This window comes from Pleuronectes platessa, chromosome 11 (genome assembly GCF_947347685.1).
Source record: "Pleuronectes platessa chromosome 11, fPlePla1.1, whole genome shotgun sequence".
NCBI lineage: Eukaryota > Metazoa > Chordata > Actinopteri > Pleuronectiformes > Pleuronectidae > Pleuronectes > Pleuronectes platessa.
Window position 1 is genome coordinate 2,318,523 of NC_070636.1, and position 22,778 is coordinate 2,341,300.

The 22,778-nt window shown below is 42.2% G+C and overlaps 1 protein-coding gene, 12 non-coding genes and 1 pseudogene across 14 annotated transcripts in view; 13 read left to right on the forward strand and 1 right to left on the reverse strand.

Annotated features, from left to right (window-relative positions):
- Positions 1-517: 517 nt before the first annotated feature.
- LOC128451984 (small nucleolar RNA U3) lies at positions 518-725 on the forward strand. Its single transcript, XR_008340496.1, has one exon. It is a non-coding gene; the product is annotated as a small nucleolar RNA U3 (small nucleolar RNA).
- A 599-nt stretch (positions 726-1,324) lies between these two features.
- Positions 1,325-1,532, forward strand: LOC128451983 (small nucleolar RNA U3). The gene has a single exon (XR_008340495.1). It is a non-coding gene; the product is annotated as a small nucleolar RNA U3 (small nucleolar RNA).
- Positions 1,533-3,229: 1,697 nt separating this feature from the next.
- On the forward strand, positions 3,230-3,437 carry LOC128451974 (small nucleolar RNA U3). The gene has a single exon (XR_008340486.1). It is a non-coding gene; the product is annotated as a small nucleolar RNA U3 (small nucleolar RNA).
- Positions 3,438-4,136: 699 nt separating this feature from the next.
- The window catches only part of exoc3l4 (exocyst complex component 3-like 4), a 29,203-nt gene continuing 10,561 nt past the window's right edge, over positions 4,137-22,778 (reverse strand). The window contains exons 10-16 of one of the 2 annotated variants that reach the window (XM_053433861.1): positions 22,593-22,693; positions 21,223-21,321; positions 19,599-19,722; positions 18,546-18,668; positions 17,125-17,277; positions 16,843-16,964; positions 4,137-4,737 (exon numbers count right to left, since the gene is read on the reverse strand). In XM_053433861.1, coding sequence (XP_053289836.1) covers positions 4,518-4,737; positions 16,843-16,964; positions 17,125-17,277; positions 18,546-18,668; positions 19,599-19,722; positions 21,223-21,321; positions 22,593-22,693 — 942 coding nt within the window. In that variant the 3' untranslated portion in view covers positions 4,137-4,517. Of the gene's footprint in view, positions 4,738-13,571; positions 14,487-16,842; positions 16,965-17,124; positions 17,278-18,545; positions 18,669-19,598; positions 19,723-21,222; positions 21,322-22,592; positions 22,694-22,778 lie in introns of those variants that run through there. The other variant, XM_053433862.1, reaches the window with a different exon arrangement.
- LOC128451973 (small nucleolar RNA U3) lies at positions 4,213-4,420 on the forward strand. Its single transcript, XR_008340485.1, has one exon. It is a non-coding gene; the product is annotated as a small nucleolar RNA U3 (small nucleolar RNA).
- Positions 5,000-5,207, forward strand: LOC128451976 (small nucleolar RNA U3). The gene has a single exon (XR_008340488.1). It is a non-coding gene; the product is annotated as a small nucleolar RNA U3 (small nucleolar RNA).
- On the forward strand, positions 6,429-6,614 carry LOC128451987 (uncharacterized; annotated as a pseudogene).
- On the forward strand, positions 7,201-7,408 carry LOC128451978 (small nucleolar RNA U3). Its single transcript, XR_008340490.1, has one exon. It is a non-coding gene; the product is annotated as a small nucleolar RNA U3 (small nucleolar RNA).
- On the forward strand, positions 9,484-9,691 carry LOC128451982 (small nucleolar RNA U3). Its single transcript, XR_008340494.1, has one exon. It is a non-coding gene; the product is annotated as a small nucleolar RNA U3 (small nucleolar RNA).
- On the forward strand, positions 10,369-10,576 carry LOC128451985 (small nucleolar RNA U3). Its single transcript, XR_008340497.1, has one exon. It is a non-coding gene; the product is annotated as a small nucleolar RNA U3 (small nucleolar RNA).
- Positions 11,254-11,461, forward strand: LOC128451981 (small nucleolar RNA U3). Its single transcript, XR_008340493.1, has one exon. It is a non-coding gene; the product is annotated as a small nucleolar RNA U3 (small nucleolar RNA).
- LOC128451980 (small nucleolar RNA U3) lies at positions 12,063-12,270 on the forward strand. The gene has a single exon (XR_008340492.1). It is a non-coding gene; the product is annotated as a small nucleolar RNA U3 (small nucleolar RNA).
- LOC128451977 (small nucleolar RNA U3) lies at positions 13,968-14,175 on the forward strand. The gene has a single exon (XR_008340489.1). It is a non-coding gene; the product is annotated as a small nucleolar RNA U3 (small nucleolar RNA).
- Positions 14,749-14,956, forward strand: LOC128451986 (small nucleolar RNA U3). The gene has a single exon (XR_008340498.1). It is a non-coding gene; the product is annotated as a small nucleolar RNA U3 (small nucleolar RNA).

A 22,778-nucleotide genomic window follows, 5' to 3' on the forward strand; every position in this document is an offset into this window, starting at 1 on the left:
TATTAGGTTTGTTTTCAGTGGTGAGTTGATCTTCATGTGTATTTGTGAGTCTGTGTCACAGCGATTATCAATGATGTGAGTCTCAGATACTTTTTGATTAAAGTCTAGTTGACCAAACTGTTGTCAGACTCAACAAACATTATTTTTTACACAAACTTTCAAATTTCTTAATAAATGACAATAAAATCCAAGATATATCTAACTCTATAAATACTATTCTGATATTATTGTGTAGTGTTTGAAGGAAAAACAAAACTCTTCTTCAGAACATGGTTTGAAAACTATTGAACATACATATAAATGGTTGAATCCACATTATCTCAACTACACAACGTCTTAGTTGTTCTTTTGGCTTTGATGACTGATCAGTTATGATTGTTATGACAGCAATGAGCCACAGCAATCAAAGTGTAACATCTGATTGGAGGAGGTTTGTCTCTCTGGATCACAGCAGCTCACCACGAGTAAAGGTTCACGTCTGTAGATATAAGACTCAGAGAAACATGCAGAACAAACCAAGACTATACTTTCAGGGATCATTTCTATAGTTGTTGACTTGAGAAATGTGTGTCTAAAGAGTGTGGTCTCGCTGCCCACGATGAAGAGTGAAGATGTTTCCTTCAGATCAGGAATCTGGTGGAAGAGACTCTTGGTTTTCTCCACTGTTGATGATTGTTCAGTGTTTCAGGTTGAGTCACTGGAGGAGGAAACATGTTCTGAGTGGTCAGCTACTGTGACTTTCAAAATGTTGAAATTATGTTATATAATATCCAATAATAAGACAAAATAATTTATTTGCAAAATTAAGTAAATTGAACCTTGAGAAATGTTCTCCTCATTATGCAAATTTTGCAAGTGTCTTTTTGTCATTTATGAAATTTGGTCCAAAAATCGTTGACTTTTAGTTTTGTTTTAAAAATGTTATCAGCAAGAACTTTCTCTAAAGTTCTATCATTGTTAGTTTATCTTGATTAGTTTACAAAGTTCCTGTTTCCAGTTAAGATTCAAACAGGCTGTGTGTAACTGTCTCCACTGGTTCACTGTGGTTTCTGCTGGTTCCACTTTTAGTTTGGGATCTGATGCAACTTTGAGTCCGTCATGATTTGTGTTCAACACTATCTGTGGGTTGAAAAGTCCCTGCAGGCAAAATGAGTTTGTTACAATACTTCAAACTAACATAGTCCACTTTCTCTTCCTCCTGCAGAGACACCTGAGTGTCAACACAACATCTGATTGGAGAAGGTTTAACTCTCTGATGCAGCTCACCAGGAGTAAAGGTTCACGTCTGTAGATATAAGACTCAGAGAAACATCCAGAACAAACCAAGACTATACTTTCAGGGATCATTTCTATAGTTGCTGACTTGAGAAATGTGTTTCTAAAGAGTTTGGTCTCGCTGCCCACGATGAAGAGTGAAGATGTTTCCTTCAGAGCAGGAATCTGGTGGAAGAGACTCTTGGTTTTCTCCTCTGTTGATGATTGTTCAGTGTTTCTGGTTGAGACACTGAAGGAGGAAACATGTTGTGAGTGGTTCTTTTACAGATGTTTAAATTATAAAGGTTATTAATGTTCACTTAAAGCTTCAGTCCAGAACTATGACTAATTAGGTTTGCTTTTATGAGAACCTTTATTTTGAAATTGAGACTCTGTGTTAGGTCTGTTTTCAGTGGTGAGTTGATCTTCATGTGTATTTGTGAGTCTGTGTCACAGCGATTATCAATGATGTGAGTCTCAGATACTTTAGGAATAAACCCGACCTGCCCCCTCTGTCCAGCTCCAGCGACTCTCAAGCATATAATGACAGGTTGCAAGACCAGCCTCTCAAGGCCGCTACATCTGGAGGCAAAATCAGGTCCTCAAGATCCTGGCTGCAGCACTTGAGACCAAGAGGAGTGCAACCAATTCATTACCTCCAAAAACAAGCAATCCCGTCAAAACAACAACATTCATCCGGGAGGGACAGAAAAGGCCCAAGCATCCTCCTTCGAAGCCAGAAACTGGACACCTAGCCATGGCCAGGGACTGGAAGATGCTTGTCGATATTGGCCAGCAACTCATTTTTCCACCTGAGATTGCTTCTACCAACCTTAGGCCAGACATGGTTCTCTGGTCTCCTTCACGAAAGGCTGTGTACATCATAGAGCTCACAGTCCCGTGGGAAAACTCTGTTGAAGAGGGCTACGAGCGTAAGAAACTGCGTTACACAGAGTTGGCAGCAGACGCAACTCAGCGTGGCTGGAATGCAAAAGTCTGGCCAGTTGAAGTGGGATGCAGAGGTTTCGTGGCTTCTTCCACCATCAGGTTGCTGAAAGAACTTGGAATCCATGGACAGGCTCTGCGACAGACCGTCAGAGCAGTTTCTCAAGCAGCTGACAGAGGCAGCCAGTGGATCTGGATCAAACGGAAGGACCCTTGCTGGGCTATAACTTCATGACCCCCCACCTGAGAACCCAATTCAGATCCCTCCAACTTTAGGAGGGCATATGAGGTATGCGGTCAGCTGTAGGGCTGGCTCAGGGAAGAGGACGCCCCTGCCTTGCATAGTCCCGTGGGAAATCTTAATTGGGCATGGGACACAAGCTAAGGCTTGATCACCCTTTAGCTGGCCATGAGGATGTTTAGTGATTAAAGGTCGAAACACCCACTGACTCGAAGGCACACTACTGAGGATGTGTCCCAAAATTGACATCTTAACCCAGTCTAAGAAATAAACCTCCCATGCCACTCTGTCAACATCGCGGCAAATCTCATGTGAGAGCAAAACCATCTATTGGCACAATGGACAGTTTTAACATCTCGTCCCGTGTTTTATGATTCTTTGTTGACCAAACTGTTGTCAGACTCAACAAACTTTATTTTTTACACAAACATTACAATTTCTCAATAAATGACAATAAAATTCAAAATATATCTAAATCTATAAATACTATTCTGATATTAACTTGTAGTTTGAGAAGGAAAAACAAAACTCTTCTTCAGAACATGATTTAAAAACGATTGAAATACATATAATCTGTTGAATCCACATTATCTCAACTACACAACGTCTTAGTTGTTCTTTCGTCTTTGATGTGTGATCAGTTATGATTGTTATGACAGTAATGAGCCACAGAAATCAAAGTGTAACTTGTGATTGGAGGAGGTTTGTCTCTCTGGATCACAGCAGCTCACCAGGAGTAAAGGTTCACGTCTGTAGATATAAGACTCAGAGAAACATGCAGAACAAACCAAGACTATACTTTCAGGGATCATTTCTATAGTTGTTGACTTGAGAAATGTGTTTCTAAAGAGTTTGGTCTCGCTGCCCACGATGAAGAGTGAAGATGTTTCCTTCAGAGCAGGAATCTGGTGGAAGAGACTCTTGGTTTTCTCCACTGTTGATGATTGTTCAGTGTTTCTGGTTGAGACACTGGAGGAGGAGACATGTTCTGAGTGGTTCTGATACAGATATTTTTAATATAAAGGTCATTAATGTTCAGTTAAAGCTTCAGTCCAGAACTCAATGTAGTGACAGAAAGATAAAGGTTTGAGATGTTTCAGTAGTAATGGTGCTCTGCTCCCTTCACTGGTTACCAGTGGCTCTATGCATCCACATCAAGACACCAGTACTTGTGTACCGTTCTCTGAACGGATCAGGTCCAGTCTAAATCCAGGTCTTGGGTAAACCTTCCTCCTCAGCCCGTCCACTCTGCTCTGCATCGGCCCATCACCTTGCTGCTCCCTCACTGCGAGCTAGCTACTGAACAGAATCATGACTGTTTGATGTCCTGGCTCCTGATTGGAGGAACGAGCTCCTCATTGACATCAGGACAGTAGAAGTCAATACAAGAATAAGACAAGTCCTGTTCTGACATAGATGAGAAAGTGATAAACGGGAGGAGAGCAGCCTGGAAAGACTTGCTTGTGTTGATCTGATGCCCGTCAGCATCTTGATGCTTGTGAACTCAGATGGTGAATACTGAACTGAGCAGGTTGATTGTTGTGACATAGAAGGACATTTTGGGATAAGAGGTTTCAAAAATTCCCTGCAGGTCAAATGAGTCTGTTACAATACTTCAAATTAACACAGTCCACTTTCTCTTCCTCCTGCTGAGACACCTGAGTGTCAACACAACATCTGATTGGAGGAGGTGTAACTCTCTGATCCTGCTCACCAGGAGTAAAGGTTCACGTCTGTAGATATAAGACTCAGAGAAACATGCAGAACAAACCAAGACTATACTTTCAGGGATCATTTCTATAGTTGTTGACTTGAGAAATGTGTTTCTAAAGAGTTTGGTCTCGCTGCCCACGATGAAGAGTGAAGATGTTTCCTTCAGAGCAGGAATCTGGTGGAAGAGACTCTTGGTTTTCTCCACTGTTGATGATTGTTCAGTGTTTCTGGTTGAGACACTGGAGGAGGAAACATGTTCTGAGTGGTCAGCTTTACTTTATAAATATGTGGAACCAGAGATTCCTCTTTAAATCCACTAATTAATGCTCTCACCTTCCCACATCAGTTCATTGTCTGTGTAGCATTAGCCGTCAGGCAGCAGGAAGCTGAGGCAGGAGAACGGCAGATTGGACAGACAGTCTGTGTTGTTGGTGACCTGCATGTCTCCAAACAACACTTGGGTTTTGTCTCCGCTGGCGTTGACCAGTTTCTTCTTCAGCTCTGTGAATCTCTGCAGGATGAGCTGGTGTTCTCGACCTCTCATCAGACCTCTGAAGTTCAGAACAGCCACCAGGTGCCTCCTGCTGCAGGGTGTGAAGAACAAAACAGACCAAGTACAGATAAAGTTCATGCTTCTTCATCACTCAACAACTTGTCTTTATTACATGAAGATTTCAGGTCATTGAGCATTTTCTGAAACAGGATTGTTATGACAGCAATGAGCCACAGAAATCAAAGTGTAACTTGTGATTGGAGGAGGTTTGTCCTCCTGGATCACAGCAGCTCACCAGGAGTAAAGGTTCACGTCTGTAGATATAAGACTCAGAGAAACAAGCAGAACAAACCAAGACTATACTTTCAGGGATCATTTCTATAGTTGTTGACTTGAGAAATGTGTTTCTAAAGAGTTTGGTCTCGCTGCCCACGATGAAGACTGAAGATGTTTCCTTCAGAGCAGGAATCTGGTGGAAGAGACTCTTGGTTTTCTCCACTGTTGATGATTGTTCAGTGTTTCTGGTTGAGACACTGGAGGAGGAAACATGTTCTGAGTGGTTCAGATACAGATGTTTTAAATATAAAGGTCATTAATGTTCAGTTAAAGGGGTCATATTATGAAAATTCCACTTTTGTACTGCTGCTACACGTTAATTTGGGTATCTGGCAGGAAAAAAACAACTCCCGCGATTTGTTGTGGTTCCTCTATGAAAGAAACGATACGCTAGAGTGAGGCAAATAGGATAACGACAGAAATAAACGTCATAGTCACACCATGCCCATGTAGGGAGTCTCGCTACGTGGCCTTGGACGAGCGAGTTAACGCTAGCCGGGCTCCACCGGCCCGGTAAGCTCGCGAGCTAACGCTAGCCGGGGAGCCCGCTAGCCCGCGAGCCCGTCATCCCTAGCTCCCTAGGGGCTCCCCCCGGCTAGGGAATTCCGGCTCCCCGGCAAGCGTTAGCTCGCGAGCTAACCGGGCCGTTAGAGCCCGGCAAGGGCGGGGCACTCAAAACAGGTCAATCTGAGGAGGGCTGTTTTAGACAGGGTAAAAAGGTGCTGATTTAAAGGATCCATATGGTTTTTTGACCAAAATATGTTACAGACATCTCATTAAGACCCCAAGGAACCATATCAACTGTGGTAGAATGGGCACAATGTGTCCCCTTTAAAGCTTCAGAACTCAATGTAAGGACAGAAAGATAAAGGTTTGAGGTTCACAGGTATCAGTAATTAGTTTTGCTTTTATGAGAACCTTTATTTTGAAATTGAGACCCTGTGTTAGGTCTGTTTTCAGTGATGAGTTGATCTTCATGTGTGTATTTGTGAGTCGGTGTCACAACGATTATCAATGATGTGAGTCTCTGATACTTTTATTTTTAAAGTCTTGTTGTACCAAACTGTTGTTTTTTTTAAAAAAACTTTAAAATATCTCAATAAATGACAATAAAATCCAAAATATATGTAACTCTATAAATACTATTCTGATGTTAACTTGTAGATTGTGAAGGAAGAACCAAACTCTTCTTCAGAACATTGTTTAGAAACTATTGAACATACATATAAATGGTTGAATCCACATTATCTCAACTACACAAAGTCTTACTTGTTCTTTCGTCTTTGATGACTGATCAGTTATGATTGTTATGACAGTAATGAGCCACGGAAATCAAAGTGTAACTTGTGATTGGAGGAGGTTTGTCTTTCTGGATCTCAGCAGCTCACCACGAGTAAAGGTTCACGTCTGTAGATATAAGACTCAGAGAAACATGCAGAACAAATCAAGACTATACTTTCAGGGATCATTTCTATAGTTGTTTACTTGAGAAATGTGTTTCTAAAGAGTTTGGTCTCGCTGCCCACGATGAAGAGTGAAGATGTTGGAAGAGACTCTTGGTTTTCTCCTCTGTTGATGATTCTTCAGTGTTTCTGGTTGAGACACTGGAGGAGGAAACATGTTCTGAGTGGTCAGCTACTGTTCTGTTGAAATTATGTCATAATATGTAATAATAAGACAAATAATATATTTGCAAAATGAAGTAAATGGAACCTTTAGAAATGTTCACCTCATTATGCAAATCTTGCAAGTGTCTTTTATTCTTCTGTGAAATTTGGTCAACATTTTTTGACTTTTCGTTTTGTTTTGAAAATGTTGTTATCAGCAAGAACTTTCTCTTAAATTCTATCATTGTTAGTTTATCGTGATTAGTTTACAAAGTCCCTGTTTCCAGTCAAGATTCAGACAGACTGTGTGTAACTGTCTCCACTGGTTCACTGTGGTTTCTGCTGGTTCCACTTTTAGTTTGGGATCTGATGCAACTTTGAGTCCGTCATGATTTGTGTTCAACACTATCTGTGGGTTGAAAAGTCCCTTCAGGCAAAATGAGTCTGTTACAATACTTCAAACTAACAATGTCCACTTTCTCTGCCTCCTGCTGAGACACCTGAGTGTCAACACAACATCTGATTGGAGGAGTAACTCTCTGATCCAGTGAACCAGGAGTAAAGGTTCACGTCTGTAGATATAAGACTCAGAGAAACATGCAGAACAAACCAAGACTATACTTTCAGGGATCATTTCTATAGTTGTTGACTTGAGAAATGTGTTTCTAAAGAGTTTGGTCTCGCTGCCCACGATGAAGAGTGAAGATGTTTCCTTCAGAGCAGGAATCTGGTGGAAGAGACTCTTGGTTTTCTCCTCTGTTGATGATTGTTCAGTGTTTCTGGTTGAGACTCTGGAGGAGGAAACATGTTCTGAGTGGTAAGCTGCTGTTAGTTTCAAATAGTTGAAATGATAGATGGTACAACGAAAGCCTCCGGGATAAAGATCAAGTGCAGCAAGTAAGGCAGGACATTGCCGACGGTCTTGAGAACATCAACTAGACCCTACTGCCTGGGAAGCTCAAGCTTTGGTGCTTATAGTTTGGACTTCTCCCCCGGGTAATGTGGCCACTCACCGTCTATGAGGTCCCAATAACAACATTGGAGAAAATGGAGCGAACCATTACTTAATACGTGAAGAAATGGCTGGGTGTCCCATGATGTCCGAGTAACATCGGCCTCTTTGGCAAAGGGATCCTTGAACTACCTCTTACAAGTCTAACTGAGGAGTACAAGTGCTCTTAAGTAAGACTTCAGATGACCAGACCATTAGCAAGGCTGCACGTCCCCTACAAACTGGATGGAAATGGACATCATCCAAGGCTGTGCAACAAGCAACATCAGCCCTGAGACATCAAGACATTGTGGGGACTATCCAGCGTGGAAGAGGAGGCTTTGGCCTGGCAGCAAGCGAACCAACTTTCCATAAGGCAACAACATCTGAACGCAGGAAGCTGATGGTCGAGGAGGTGCGCAGACAGGAGGAGACTGCAAGAAGTGCAAAGGCTGTCTCTCTTGCTAAACAAGGACAATGGACGCGGTGGGAAGGCCTGGAGAGGAGAAAGATCAACTGGAGTGAGCTTTGGCAAATGGAGGCAAGCAATATCAGCTTCATCATAAGAGCTGTTTATGATGTGCTTCCAGCACCAAAAAACCTACATCAATGGTATGGCGAGGACCCGACCTGCCCCCTCTGCCCAGCTCCAGCGACTCTCAGGCATATAATGACAGGTTGCAAGACCAGCCTCTCTCAAGGCCGCTACACCTGGAGGCACAATCAGGTCCTCAAGAACTTGGCTGTAGCACTTGAGACCAAGAGGAGTGCAACCAATTCATTACCTCCAAAAACAAGCAATCCCGTCAAAACAACAACATTCATCCGGGAGGGACAGAAAAGGCCCAAGCATCCTCCTACGAAGCCAGAAACTGGACACCTAGCCATAGCCAGGGACTGGAAGATGCTTGAGGAGGGCATATGAGGTATGTGGTCAGCTGTAGGGTTGGCTCAGGGAAGAGGATGCCCCTGCCTTGCATAGTCCTGTGGGAAATCTTAATTGGGCATGGGACACAAGCTAAGGCTTGATCACCCTTTAGCTGGCCATGAGGGTGTTTAGTGATTAAAGGCCGAAACACCCACTGACTCGAAGGCACACTACTGAGGATGTGTCCCAAAATTTACATCTTAACCCAGTCTAAGAAATAAACCTCCCATGCCACTCTGTCAACATCATGGAAAATCTCATGTGAGAGCAAAACCATCTATTGGCACAATGGACAGTTTTAACATCTCGTCCCGTGTTTTATGATTGTACAGTGTTTCTGGTTGAGACACTGGAGGAGGAGACATGTTCTGAAAGGTCAGCTACTGTTCATTTCAAAATGTTGAAATTACGTCTTAAAATATGTTATAAAAGGTCAAATTGCTGCATGTGCCAAATGAAGTAAATGGAACCTTTTGAGATCTGCACCTCATAATGAAAATTTTGCAAGGGTCTTTTGGTCATTTATGAAATTTGGTCAAAAAATCGTTGACTTTTAGTTCTGATTTAAAAATGTTATCAGCAAGAACTTTCTCTAAAGCTCTATCATTGTTATTTTATCTTGATTAGTTTACAAAGTCCCTGTTTCCAGTCAAGTTCAGACAGGCTGTGTGTAACTGTCTCCACTGGTTCACTGTGGTTTCTGCTGGTTCCACGTTTAGTTTGGGATCTGATGCAACTTTGAGTCCGTCATGATTTGTGTTCAACACTATCTGTGGGTTGAAAAGTCCCTTCAGGCCAAATGAGTTTGTTACAATACTTCAAACTAACACAGTCCACTTTCTCTTCCTCCAGCTGAGACACCTGAGTGTCAACACAACATCTGATTGGAGGAGGTGTAACTCGCGGATCCAGCTCACCAGGAGTAAAGGTTCACGTCTGTAGATATAAGACTCAGAGAAACATGCAGAACAAACCAAGACTATACTTTCAGGGATCATTTCTATAGTTGTTGACTTGAGAAATGTGTTTCTAAAGAGTTTGGTCTCGCTGGCCACGATGAAGAGTGAAGATGTTTCCTTCAGAGCAGGAATCTGGTGGAAGAGACTCTTGGTTTTCTCCTCTGTTGATGATTGTTCAGTGTTTCTGGTTGAGACACTGGAGGAGGAAACATGTTGTGAGTGGTTCTGATACTGATGTTTGAAATATAAGATTCATTAATCTTAACTTAAAGCTTCAGTCCAGAACTCAATGTAGTAACAAAAAGATAAAAGTTTGAGGTTCATATATATCAGTTATTAGTTTTGCTGTTATGAGAACCTTTATTTTGAAATTGAGATCCTGTGTTAGGTCTGTTTTCAGTGGTGAGTTGATCTTCATGTGTGTATTTGTGAGTCGGTGTCACAGCGATTATCAATGATGTGAGTCTCTGATACATTATGATTAAAGTCTTGTTGACCAAACTGTTGTCAGACTCAACAAATATGATTTTTTAAACAAACTTTAAAATATCTCAATAAATGACAATAAAATCCAAAGTATATCTAACTCTATAAATACTATTCTGATATTAACTTGTAGTTTTCGAAGGAAAAACAAATATCTTATTCAGAACATGGTTTAAAAACTATTGAACTTACATATAAACTGTTGAATCCACATTATCTCAACTACACAACGTCTTAGTTGTTCTTTTGGCTTTGATGACTGATCAGTTATGATTGTTATGACAGCAATGAGCCACAGAAATCAAAGTGTAACTTGTGATTGGAGGAGGTTTGTCTTCCTGGACCACAGCAGCTCACCAGGAGTAAAGGTTCACGTCTGTAGATATAAGACGCAGAGAAACAAGCAGAACAAACCAAGACTATACTTTCAGGGATCATTTCTATAGTTGTTGACTTGAGAAATGTGTTTCTAAAGAGTTTGGTCTCGCTGCCCACGATGAAGAGTGAAGATGATTCCTTCAGAGCAGGAATCTGGTGGAAGAGACTCTTGGTTTTCTCCTCTGTTGATGTTTGTTCAGTGTTTCTGGATGAGACACTGGAGGAGGAAACATGTTCTGAGTGGTTCTGATACAGATGTTTAAAATACAAAGTTCACTAATGTTCACTTAAAGTTTCAGTCCAGAACTCAATGTAGTGACAAAAAAGATAAAGGTTTGAGGTTCACAGGTATCAGTTATTAGTTTTGCTGTTATGAGAACCTTTATTTTGAAATTGAGACCCTGTGTTAGATCTGTTTTCAGTGGTGAGTTGATCTTCATGTGTATTTGTGAGTCTGTGTCACAGCGATTATCAATGATGTGAGTCTCTGATACTTTATGATTAAAGTCTTGTTGTACCAAACTGTTGTCAGACTCAACAAACTTTATTTTTCACACAAACTTTAGAATTTCTCAATAAATGACAATAAAATTCAAAATATATGTATTTCTATGAATACTATTCTGATATTAACTTGTAGTTTTCGAAGGAAAAACAAAAATCTTCTTCAGAACATTGTTTAAAATCTATTGAACATACATATAAACTGTTGAATCCACATGATCTCAACTACACAATGTCTTTGTTGTTCTTTCGTCTTTGATGACTGATCAGTTATGATTGTTATGACAGCAATGAGCCACAGAAATCAAAGTGTAACATCTGATTGGAGGAGGTTTGTCTCTCTGGATCACAGCAGCTCACCAGGAGTAAAGGTTCACGTCTGTAGATATAAGACTCAGAGAAACATGCAGAATAAACCAAGACTATACTTTCAGGGATCATTTCTATAGTTGTTGACTTGAGAAATGTGTTTCTAAAGAGTTTGGTCTCGCTGCCCACGATGAAGAGTGAAGATGTTTCCTTCAGAGCAGGAATCTGGTGGAAGAGACTCTTGGTTTTCTCCACTGTTGATGATTGTTAAGTGTTTCTGGTTGAGACACTGGAGGAGGAAATATGTTCTGAGTGGTCAGCTACTGTTACTTTCAAAATGTTGAAATTACGTCTTAAAATATGTTATAAAAGGTAAAATTGCTGCATTTGCCAAATTAAGTAAATGGAACCTTTAGAAATTTTCACCTCATAATGAAAATGTAGCAAGTGTCTTTTTGTCCTTTATGAAATTTGGTCCAAAAATCTTGACTTTCAGTTTTGTTTTAAAAATGTTGTTATCAGCAAGAACTTTGTCTAAAGTTCTATCATTGTTAGTTTATCTTGATTAGTTTACAAAGTCCATGTTTCCAGTCAAGATTCAAACAGACTGTGTGTAACTGTCTCCACTGGTTCACTGTGGTTTCTGCTGGTTCCACTTTTAGTTTGGGATCTGATGCAACTTTGAGTCCGTCATGATTTGTGTTCAACACTATCTGTGGGTTGAAAAGTCCCTGCAGGCAAAATGAGTCTGTTACAATACTTCAAACTAACACAGTCCACTTTCTCTTCCTCCTGCAGAGACACCTGAGTGTCAACACAACATCTGATTGGAGAAGGTTTAACTCTCTGATCCAGCTCACCAGGAGTAAAGGTTCACGTCTGTAGATATAAGACTCAGAGAAACATGCAGAACAAACCAAGACTATACTTTCAGGGATCATTTCTATAGTTGTTGACTTGAGAAATGTGTTTCTAAAGAGTTTGGTCTCGCTGCCCACGATGAAGAGTGAAGATGTTTCTTTCAGAGCAGGAATCTGGTGGAAGAGACTCTTGGTTTTCTCCTCTGTTGATGATTGTTCAGTGTTTCTGGTTGAGACACTGAAGGAGGAAACATGTTCTGAGTGGTTCTTTTACAGATGTTTAAATTATAAAGGTTATTAATGTTCACTTAAAGCTTCAGTCCAGAACTATGACTAATTAGGTTTGCTTTTATGAGAACCTTTATTTTGAAATTGAGACCCTGTGTTAGGTCTGTTTTCAGTGGTGAGTTGATCTTCATGTGTATTTGTGAGTCTGTGTCACAGCGATTATCAATGATGTGAGTCTCAGATACTTTATGAATAAACCCGACCTGCCCCCTCTGTCCAGCTCCAGCGACTCTCAAGCATATAATGACAGGTTGCAAGACCAGCCTCTCAAGGCCGCTACATCTGGAGGCAAAATCAGGTCCTCAAGATCCTGGCTGCAGCACTTGAGACCAAGAGGAGTGCAACCAATTCATTACCTCCAATAACAAGCAATCCCGTCAAAACAACAACATTCATCCGGGAGGGACAGAAAAGGCCCAAGCATCCTCCTTCGAAGCCAGAAACTGGACACCTAGCCATGGCCAGGGACTGGAAGATGCTTGTCGATATTGGCCAGCAACTCATTTTTCCACCTGAGATTGCTTCTACCAACCTTAGGCCAGACATGGTTCTCTGGTCTCCTTCACGAAAGGCTGTGTACATCATAGAGCTCACAGTCCCGTGGGAAAACTCTGTTGAAGAGGGCTACGAGCGTAAGAAACTGCGTTACACAGAGATGGCAGCAGACGCAACTCAGCGTGGCTGGAATGCAAAAGTCTGGCCAGTTGAAGTGGGATGCAGAGGTTTCGTGGCTTCTTCCACCATCAGGTTGCTGAAAGAACTTGGAATCCATGGACAGGCTCTGCGACAGACCGTCAGAGCAGTTTCTCAAGCAGCTGACAGAGGCAGCCAGTGGATCTGGATCAAACGGAAGGACCCTTGCTGGGCTATAACTTCATGACCCCCCACCTGAGAACCCAATTCAGATCCCTCCAACTTTAGGAGGGCATATGAGGTATGCGGTCAGCTGTAGGGCTGGCTCAGGGAAGAGGACGCCCCTGCCTTGCATAGTCCCGTGGGAAATCTTAATTGGGCATGGGACACAAGCTAAGGCTTGATCACCCTTTAGCTGGCCATGAGGATGTTTAGTGATTAAAGGTCGAAACACCCACTGACTCGAAGGCACACTACTGAGGATGTGTCCCAAAATTGACATCTTAACCCAGTCTAAGAAATAAACCTCCCATGCCACTCTGTCAACATCGCGGCAAATCTCATGTGAGAGCAAAACCATCTATTGGCACAATGGACAGTTTTAACATCTCGTCCCGTGTTTTATGATTCTTTGTTGACCAAACTGTTGTCAGACTCAACAAACTTTATTTTTTACACAAACATTACAATTTCTCAATAAATGACAATAAAATTCAAAATATATCTAAATCTATAAATACTATTCTGATATTAACTTGTAGTTTGAGAAGGAAAAACAAAACTCTTCTTCAGAACATGATTTAAAAACGATTGAAATACATATAATCTGTTGAATCCACATTATCTCAACTACACAACGTCTTAGTTGTTCTTTCGTCTTTGATGTGTGATCAGTTATGATTGTTATGACAGTAATGAGCCACAGAAATCAAAGTGTAACTTGTGATTGGAGGAGGTTTGTCTCTCTGGATCACAGCAGCTCACCAGGAGTAAAGGTTCACGTCTGTAGATATAAGACTCAGAGAAACACGCAGAACAAACCAAGACTATACTTTCAGGGATCATTTCTATAGTTGTTGACTTGAGAAATGTGTTTCTAAAGAGTTTGGTCTCGCTGCCCACGATGAAGAGTGAAGATGTTTCCTTTAGAGCAGGAATCTGGTGGAAGAGACTCTTGGTTTTCTCCACTGTTGATGATTGTTCAGTGTTTCTGGTTGAGACACTGGAGGAGGAAACATGTTCTGAGTGGTCAGCTTTACTTTATAAATATGTGGAACCAGAGATTCCACATTATTTCCACTTCTTAATGTTCTTCACTTTCCTCCATCAGTTCATTGTCTGTGTAGAATTAGCCATCACTCAGCTGAAGCAGAAGAACGGCAGATTGGACAGGCAGTCTGTGTTGATGGTGACCTGCATGTCTCCAAACAACACTTGGGTTTTGTCTCCGCTGGCGTTTCCCAGTTTCTTTTTCAGCTCTGTGAATCTCTGCAGGATGAGCTGGTGTTCTCGGCCTCTCATCAGACCTCTGAAGTTCAGAACAGCCACCAGGTGCCTCCTGCTGCAGGGTGTGAAGAACAGAACAGACCAAGTACAGATAAAGATCATGCTTTTTCAACACTCAACAACTTGTCTTAATTACATGAAGATTTCAGGTCATTGAGCATTTTCTGAAACAGGATTGTTATGACAGCAATGAGCCACAGAAATCAAAGTGTAACATCTGATTGGAGGAGGTTTGTCTTCCTGGATCACAGCAGCTCACCAGGAGTAAAGGTTCACGTCTGTAGATATAAGACTTAGAGAAACATGCAGAACAAACCAAGACTATACTTTCAGGGATAATTTCTATAGTTGTTGACTTGAGAAATGTGTTTCTAAAGAGTTTGGTCTCGCTGCCCACGATGAAGAGTGAAGATGTTTCCTTCAGAGCAGGAATCTGGTGGAAGAGACTCTTGGTTTTCTCCTCTGTTGATGATTGTTCAGTGTTTCTGGTTGAGACACTGGAGGTGGAAACATGTTCTGAGTGGTTCTGATACTGATGTTTGAAATATAAACTTCATTACCGTTGAGTTAAATCATATGTCCTGAACTCAATCTAATAGCTGTAAGATTAATATTTGTCCGAATAGAGATGTTGTACCTATAGAGTAAGATTAGATATAGTCACTCATTAGAGACGTTCATCTAATCATGCAGCAGTTAGAACTTATTTCTTTCTGCCGCAGGAGAAAATCCCAGCACATACAGAGCAAGAGGCACAAGTCCCCAGTCTGTAACTGGGGTCACTTAACAGTCTCCAGTTCCCCTCCCTCGATCTGCATGTGTTTGCACTGTGGGAGGAAACAGCAGGAAACAGAGAAGAACCCACCAGAAACTAAGAAAACAGGCAAATTCAAAGGAGCTTTGTCTTTGTTTCAGTGAGAGAATTGAGTTTTAACAAACATTACAAAAAGAAAGAGATACCCTACAGTGACCAGCATTGCATCACTGTTTATTTTGCCTGTTTGATTAACTAACCCTCTCATCTGACTGCAGCCTTGTGCCCCTCAGCTGTCAATCAACCACGAGGACCTCACACGTCTCCAGGCTTCTAGGTAGAACAGTTATTAGTCCACGTACACGCCCTGTTTTACTCGAGTTGAAGGGAGATTCAAATGATGTTTAAGTGATTCTGGGTAAAGTTTAAGCTTTGAAACCACAAGTCCTGCTTCCTGTTTTCAGTTGCATCAGACAGAGAACATGACCGATGCAGATGCTGCCTGGGTTTGGACTCCAGCCAAGGTTTTCTCTAGTGAAATATTTTCCACTGGTCAAAGAAACCCAATAACACCCACTAACTTCTGGCTTTTGTTTGCAATGAGACTGGATTCAATCGAACCTCACTCCTGGATCAAATTACTGCTCTGGACACAGAGTTTTATCGACTCTTTTTCTATTAACACTGATGGAAACACGACACCCGAGTGAACGCCCCAGTGGTCGTGCACTTGTGACGTCGAACACTTCATTCCTGGGAAAACCCACAGAAAGCAAAACTGCTTCCTTGGCAAAGGGAAAGTCGCCTGTTCAGAGGGTTTACCAGCGTTTACAGAACCTGGTTAAACGTCTTAGCTCGAGTGTAAAAGAGGTTTTAAAAATAGGAAGTTCCTGTCCAGCGTTAATGTGACGACCTCTGAGTCTGTGAACTGAGTTCCCCCTCGCCACCGTCACAAAGAGGAAACTCAGACAGGTCTTTCAAAAACATGAAAATCAGGATGTAGGTCAAATGTCTTCATGTTGGATTTTTTCTTCTCTGTTGATTTTGACTTGACTCAACAAACGCCTCTGTGTTTCAACACGGACATGTTACCACACGCTGAGAAACTGAGAGTTTCACTTCCTGGTGTATTAGAAAAGAATTGGTGTTGCTTGGGAATTCCCCCGCTCCTCGTCCCCTAGCGTGACCCATGCCCGGGCTCGTTAACTGCTGGATCAACACCAGCCCCCCCCGAAGGTCAGTCAACACTGACTGTGTTCAGTGTTGCGTCACCTGAAAAGTTCACTCCATCTGTTTTTCTGAAGTTTTCCCACCTGAGAGTCTGAACCAAGCTGCTTGTGTTTGTTCCAATGTTCGTAATTCAGGGAGCAGGTAAGAATATTGTCTGACATACGTGAGCTGCGTGTACTTGTACTTGACTTTGATTGGTTTGTAGATGGCACAAGTGTTTAATTCTGCCTCAACTTCCTGTGTTTGGTGTAAAGCTGCTAATTACAAACAGGTGGTTTCACAAACAAACCGAGACCATGGTTCAGTTTCATCCGGGCCGAGACCTCTTTTAATCGGACTAGATGTTTGTTTGTTGGCCCCGAGGAACCGTTCAAAAAGAGAGAAGTCTGAATGTCCAGGCCGAGCTTCCTTTGTTAGAACAGCCTACCTGAAGTCCGGGTAGTTCTGCACCACAGGTTCAAGATGATCCTTTATGTCCATCTTGTTTTTCTGTCCAATGATGTCACTCAGGTCGTGTCCCACTGAGTTCAGCCACTCGTGAGTCGATGGCTAGAAATATCAAAATAAATCCATGAGCTGCTGCAGATGTTTATCTTTGAATAGCAATTAAATTTAACACAAGGTATATAATGATGCTAATATAAATCTTTTTATGGTTTTATATTCATTAATGTTGATAAAGACTTATTGTTATTAATATTTATTTTACCGTGTCCTGAAACACATCGACCAGTTTCCCCCACTGCCGATGGATCTCGGCTGCTGCCTTCTCGTGCTTGCGATTCTTGCAGGAGTAGTTGTTCTTCATGAGCTGGCCGATGTACTCCTTCACCACGTGGTAGTGACAGTGGCTCGCAAACTCCTGTGTCCGGGAAGCACACACAGACACACACACACACACACACAGACACACACACCGCTCAATAACAGGATAGGAAAAAGGAGGGATTTGAAGTGGATTCGGGAGGTGCTCACATTTTTCATAGCCCTCACATGAGTGATACTGATCAGGTCATTAGCTGGCACCTCCACTTCCACCTATTCATTCCTCCCCCGTTCACTCCTCTGACTGAAGCGGCCAAAGACAATGGCCGTCCCACATTGATTCACTGGAACTTCCAAACCGGTCGTGAAAAAGTAAATCAGCGTTTTCCCGGCACAGTTCGAGAGGGAGTTCAGAGAAATGAAGAAACCGAACCTCTGACGTAACTTTCGATCCAATATTACGCTTCTTTTATGCTCATCAAACCAATAATAATCTTAATTAAAGCCCTCAAAAAGCCAATAAGTTTAATCGGAAAAAAAAAAAAAATAATAATAATAATAATAATAATAATAATAATCATTTCAATTTCAATAGGGCCTCCCACCGATTTCGGTGCTCGGGCCCTAAATATACAACCCTAACTATCCTGATGAAATTTATATATGTATTGAAGGCCTCTGTTATATTGAAATGAATTAAATCTGCATATTTTGGGCCAAACGGGGAAACAAACGATCATTTCAACACTACGGGTAGAGACCTTAGCACGATTAACCCCTTATTGCCTGGATCAATTTCCAATTATATAAAAAAAAGTATTATTTGTGTTTTTGGCTGTCATACAGATGCTAAATTAAGTGGAGATTGTTAATTTCAATATAGCATATACAGTAGATATAAAATTAAGGTATGAGTCAAATTAGCGACATTAGGCATAATGGGGCATAACCTTAAATTAACAAATTTTCCAGTCTCTGGTATGTAGATTATTATATTGATGCTGCTTTTGATTGAAATTGAATAACAACATATGTTTCTGTACAATCATGCTGTTCCATCATCACAGTATTTCAAATACAGCTTAATGCCTCAAAATAACTTTGCTGCACAGTCCAAAGGGGCTAGTATGTATTTTCCACGCCGACCACTAGATGGTGGCAGAGTGATTCCAATACCTTCCTCGGTATGTGTAGTATTTGCACCATCAGGCACAACCGTCACCCTGGCGGCATTAAGACTGGAATGGGGTTTGAGGCAAATTCGTGACATTCGTCTACAAGGGGTTAAGGTGGAAATCTTCTCGTTGAAATATCAATAAAGTGCTTTCGAGTGCTGGATTTCCCCCGACGTGTTTTCAAACCAACCTGGACGTGTGGCGGCGTCATGAGGCTGCACTGGTCTGAGAGCTGCACTGTGAGACGGTAGAGTTGCTTGAAGTCCTCGTCGCTGGTGAGCCACTTCCTCGTCATCATCCTCCTCAGGAACGGCTGGAGAAACGGCACAGAGAGAAAAACCTCACACATCTTTCTCAGAAACAGTGACTGGACCAGAGTTCTCTCTCTCTCTCACTCCCCACAGGCCGGAGGGATGTTTGGATTAATCCTCCACAGCTTTGGAAAAACGTTGACCTGGACTCAAGGATGATCTGATTAGATAAAACTCTTATTTGCCTCTCGAACTCGTTAGTGTAAGAACGCCTCGAAAGACTCAAAGGTTATTGTGACCTTGTAACTGTCACGACTCAGGACGACCTCGAGAGAATCTGGAGCAAATACTCACTTAGAAACAAAAATGAACTGATTCCATTTCACATTTCTGTGGCCACAGGTCAGAAGTCCCAGTGACCTCATATCAGTCTGGACCAGAACATCACTGAGACTGAAACTGGGCTGGTTTAGAAGCTGCATCTCAGCGGGTTGGATTTTAAACTGTTGAAGTTCAGAGGCTTAAATGTTCAAATGAATTATGTTGTTTCCAAGAAGCGTCACATTCTGAGTTTGGATTCACAAATAAAGGAAAGCACTGGTTCTTCTAGAAGGAGCTCATTATAAAGAAGAGAAGCTTTGGTTTCTCTGTTTGTTTCTTGCCAACGTTTCATTTAACCACGACTATTTCTCTGGTTTTACCCAAACTGGTTTTTGTGCCTTTAACCAAACGTTAACTAAGCAGCTCACCTGTTTTCTTTTCTAGATTAAACAATGTATTGTGTTGAGAATTCAATCCAATGAGGAAATTGCCCACACTTACGTCTTGCACTGGCTTATTAATGGTGTTGGGTAAAACGTGTGTTTATTCTTAGAGCTTCAGTTGAGGAACATCCCTCTTCCAGTTCCCCTTTTCACAACCACAACAGAAAACAGCAGCTGGGTCAGAGGAGGTGAATGGAAATGAAAGGGAAGCTGAACACGTCCACGCACCTTCACGTCCTCTTTGAACTGGTCCTCCAGGCCCTGCAGGAGCGTGACGATAAGCCACTTCACCTCCTTCCTGAAGTCCTCCACCTCCTCTGGACAGGCGCTCAGGTGTCCCTCCATGTGCCGCCTGCAGGGGGGGGGGGGCACACAAACATCGGGTTCTGAGCAGAGATCGTAAAATACAGATGAAGCCAACGAGTCTGGCTAGCTGCAGTATAGGTTATAAACCCCACCTCCTCCATGTTAGTGGCTGGGACATGCACCCCAGCCGATAAGTGAGACCACACGTCACGTAAATGTTTCTCAAAGATGGTTTCTCCCATTTGAGGGGGTTCTCTTCACGCTGGTTTTCATGTTTCTGATCATGTGGTCACCTGTGGTGCAGATCTGGACCAGTTCAAGTTTGACTTCCTGGCCTCTTGTGGCCTCTTGTGTTTGACCCATCGATTCAGAATAAAAATGTATACCGAATGTATATTTATATATGATATATATGACATGACTATTATGGCATGTGCATCAGTGTTTCTCTCAAATCCAGTACTGTGTTTTTACTATGTTTGCACTAACACACCGCCCTCTGCACCCCCCCCCCCCCATCCTTCAGCAGCCTGTCACAGCCCACGTCTGCTCGTGTGTGACTGACACGAACAGCTGAGGAGGTTTTGGAGGTGCAGCAGGCGACTGTGTCCTCGGTTATACTTTCTCTTTCTCAAGCTCGTTTCACTGCCAGCGTTTCTCGCTCGTGGCCCCGATTCCCCGAAACCACGTGGGGTGCAGGCCTCGGCTCTGCATCCCATTAAACCAGTCTCTCTGCAAGAGAGTGACAGAGAAATGTGTTGGCAGCCGCATTGAGAATCCTGGCACGTTCCAGAATAGCTCAGTGATGAATCATCCTGACAAAAGGCCTGCAGGACTTTCTAACTCTCTCAGTGTGCTCCTCAGTCTGAGTCCTGAGCTGAATCTAAAGTGGTGCATTTATTCATCAAGATACAGAAGCAAGGCATCACTCAGCTGAGATAGAACGGGATCATTCACAAAGGATGTTTGTGAAACTGTACAGATTTATATGAAAGTAGTTTATGTCGATGAAAAACTAAAATCTTGTCTCAAGATCTGAGCTCTTCATGGGTCTGTGAACCACCTGGTGCTTCTCTGCATGTGGAGATGAACTGACTCCAGACCAGAGGAGGAGGATGGTAGAAAAGCAAATATGTGGTTTTAACTTTCATATATTAACACAAAAGTTTACACCAAGAATAATGACTTCACGGAGGATGTTCTCTGAGCTCTGTCCATTTGTGTGTCAGCAGGATTTATATTGATGTTTAGAGAAGTGATATAATGTATGTATGTAATTTGAATTTAAGGGGAATATAATGTGTTTAACATGTTAGTAATGCAAACATGACCTATCCATAAGAAGTCTTTAATTGACTCTGTTTCACTCGTCTCCTCCTGCGACGAGCTGGGAAACGAGTTTATTTAAAATCCTTCGTCTTTATCTCCAGACTCGTTCTCTCCTCTCTGCTCGAAGCAGGAAACGCCCTCTGTTGACTGTGGTTCCAGATGTTCTGGTTGGTGTCTGGTTTCACCGCGCCCGCACTCAGACAGTCACATGACTTACTGTAAAGCAGTGAAGCAGTTGATGTAGGTGATCTGATAGTGCGTCCACAGCAGTGTTGGTTTGAGAGCGCCACAGAGACGCTGGAGTGCCGACACGAACCTGCAGCAAAAAGAAGAGGATACACTTAAGAGGGAGACTCACACATACAAAAAAAATTTACCGTTTAACCTCATGAACATTTAGAAAAATCAAGTTTATCCATAATTATAATAATCAAAGTTGGTCTTAGGTGAATTTACAGATACAGGCCAACATGTAGATTTATAATTAGTTCCAATACAAGTGCCATTAAAAAAAAATCTCCAAATAAGCATAATGGAAACTCTGAGAGAAAGTGAAATAAAAAACTAACTCTGAGTAGAAACTGAAACTAAAACTTAAAAGCTCAGTGTCTGCAGTGCAGTGTTGGGGAGAGGCTGTGGAAAACACAAAGCTGCTGTGGTTAGGATTGGGAAAGTTCACTGGAAACTGAACTTTACTCCATGTCCTAAGACAAATAAACACAAATGTATATTCTGTAACACAGTCAGGGCAATATGGGTACTAAGGCCATGTTGACAAAATTCATTCTGAGGTTACAAGAATACAATAAAAGTCTTGATTTTCCAAGAATAAAGTAGAACTTTCTTAGAATAAAGCAATACTTAAATATGACTCGTATTACTATTGTTATTATTGCGGCCTGGTTCCCAGTAAGGAGACGTTTTGGGCCTCGACTGAGGAATGTTTCCTGCTGCAGAGGTGACATGTGACCCGAGGAGCAGGAGGAGGGTTTCTCCTGCTCTCTGTCTGAGATGCAGAACGATGTCGAGCGTGAACACGCGACCATCAGGTGACGTTCAGAGGGATTTACCAGAAGAGTCGGGTTCGGTGATTCTGCTAAAAGCTGAAGAGGGAAATATTCTTACTTTGCTAAACAGGAAATTCACACAACTGTGGTTGTGTCACAGGAGCTGGATCCTGTTTCTGGTTTGTCTATATTTGTTTTTTTCTGCTCCTCGGTTGGCATGTCTCCCCCCCCCCGACACACGTTCACCTTCCTCTTTCACATCTCTATCGCTGCTTCTAGATTCACGCGGATTCTATTTTGTGCCACGAAAGTCTGACTCTTCAGGATCATTTACTAATTCCTCCTGCTCTCCACTGACTTTTGACCTTTGACCTCCTCACTGATTAATGTGAGGAGCCTCTCAAGCACTTCCTGTCCGAAGCAGGCTGAGGGGGCCAAAGAGCCAAGAGCTCACGGGCCTGGACCAGAGCTTGTGTCGCTGACTGTGACTGAACCAGTTGTCAAATGTAAAATAGTGACTTTAATTTTAATATTTAGTTTATGTGCCGTACATTAATTACTTTTTGTGCATGTGACTAACCTTTGAGGAAAATCCTTCAGTTCCTGGAGGCAGGAAGTGACGACTTTCTGTTCCAGCTGAGCATCGATTCTCGATGAGTTCAGAACGTTTCCCTTCACTTTCTGCAGAGACGGAGAAAAAACCAGGAGCTGAACAGTCGTGTGTGAAGTTCTCTGCTGCCCCCACGTGGCCACAGCACGCTGTTGT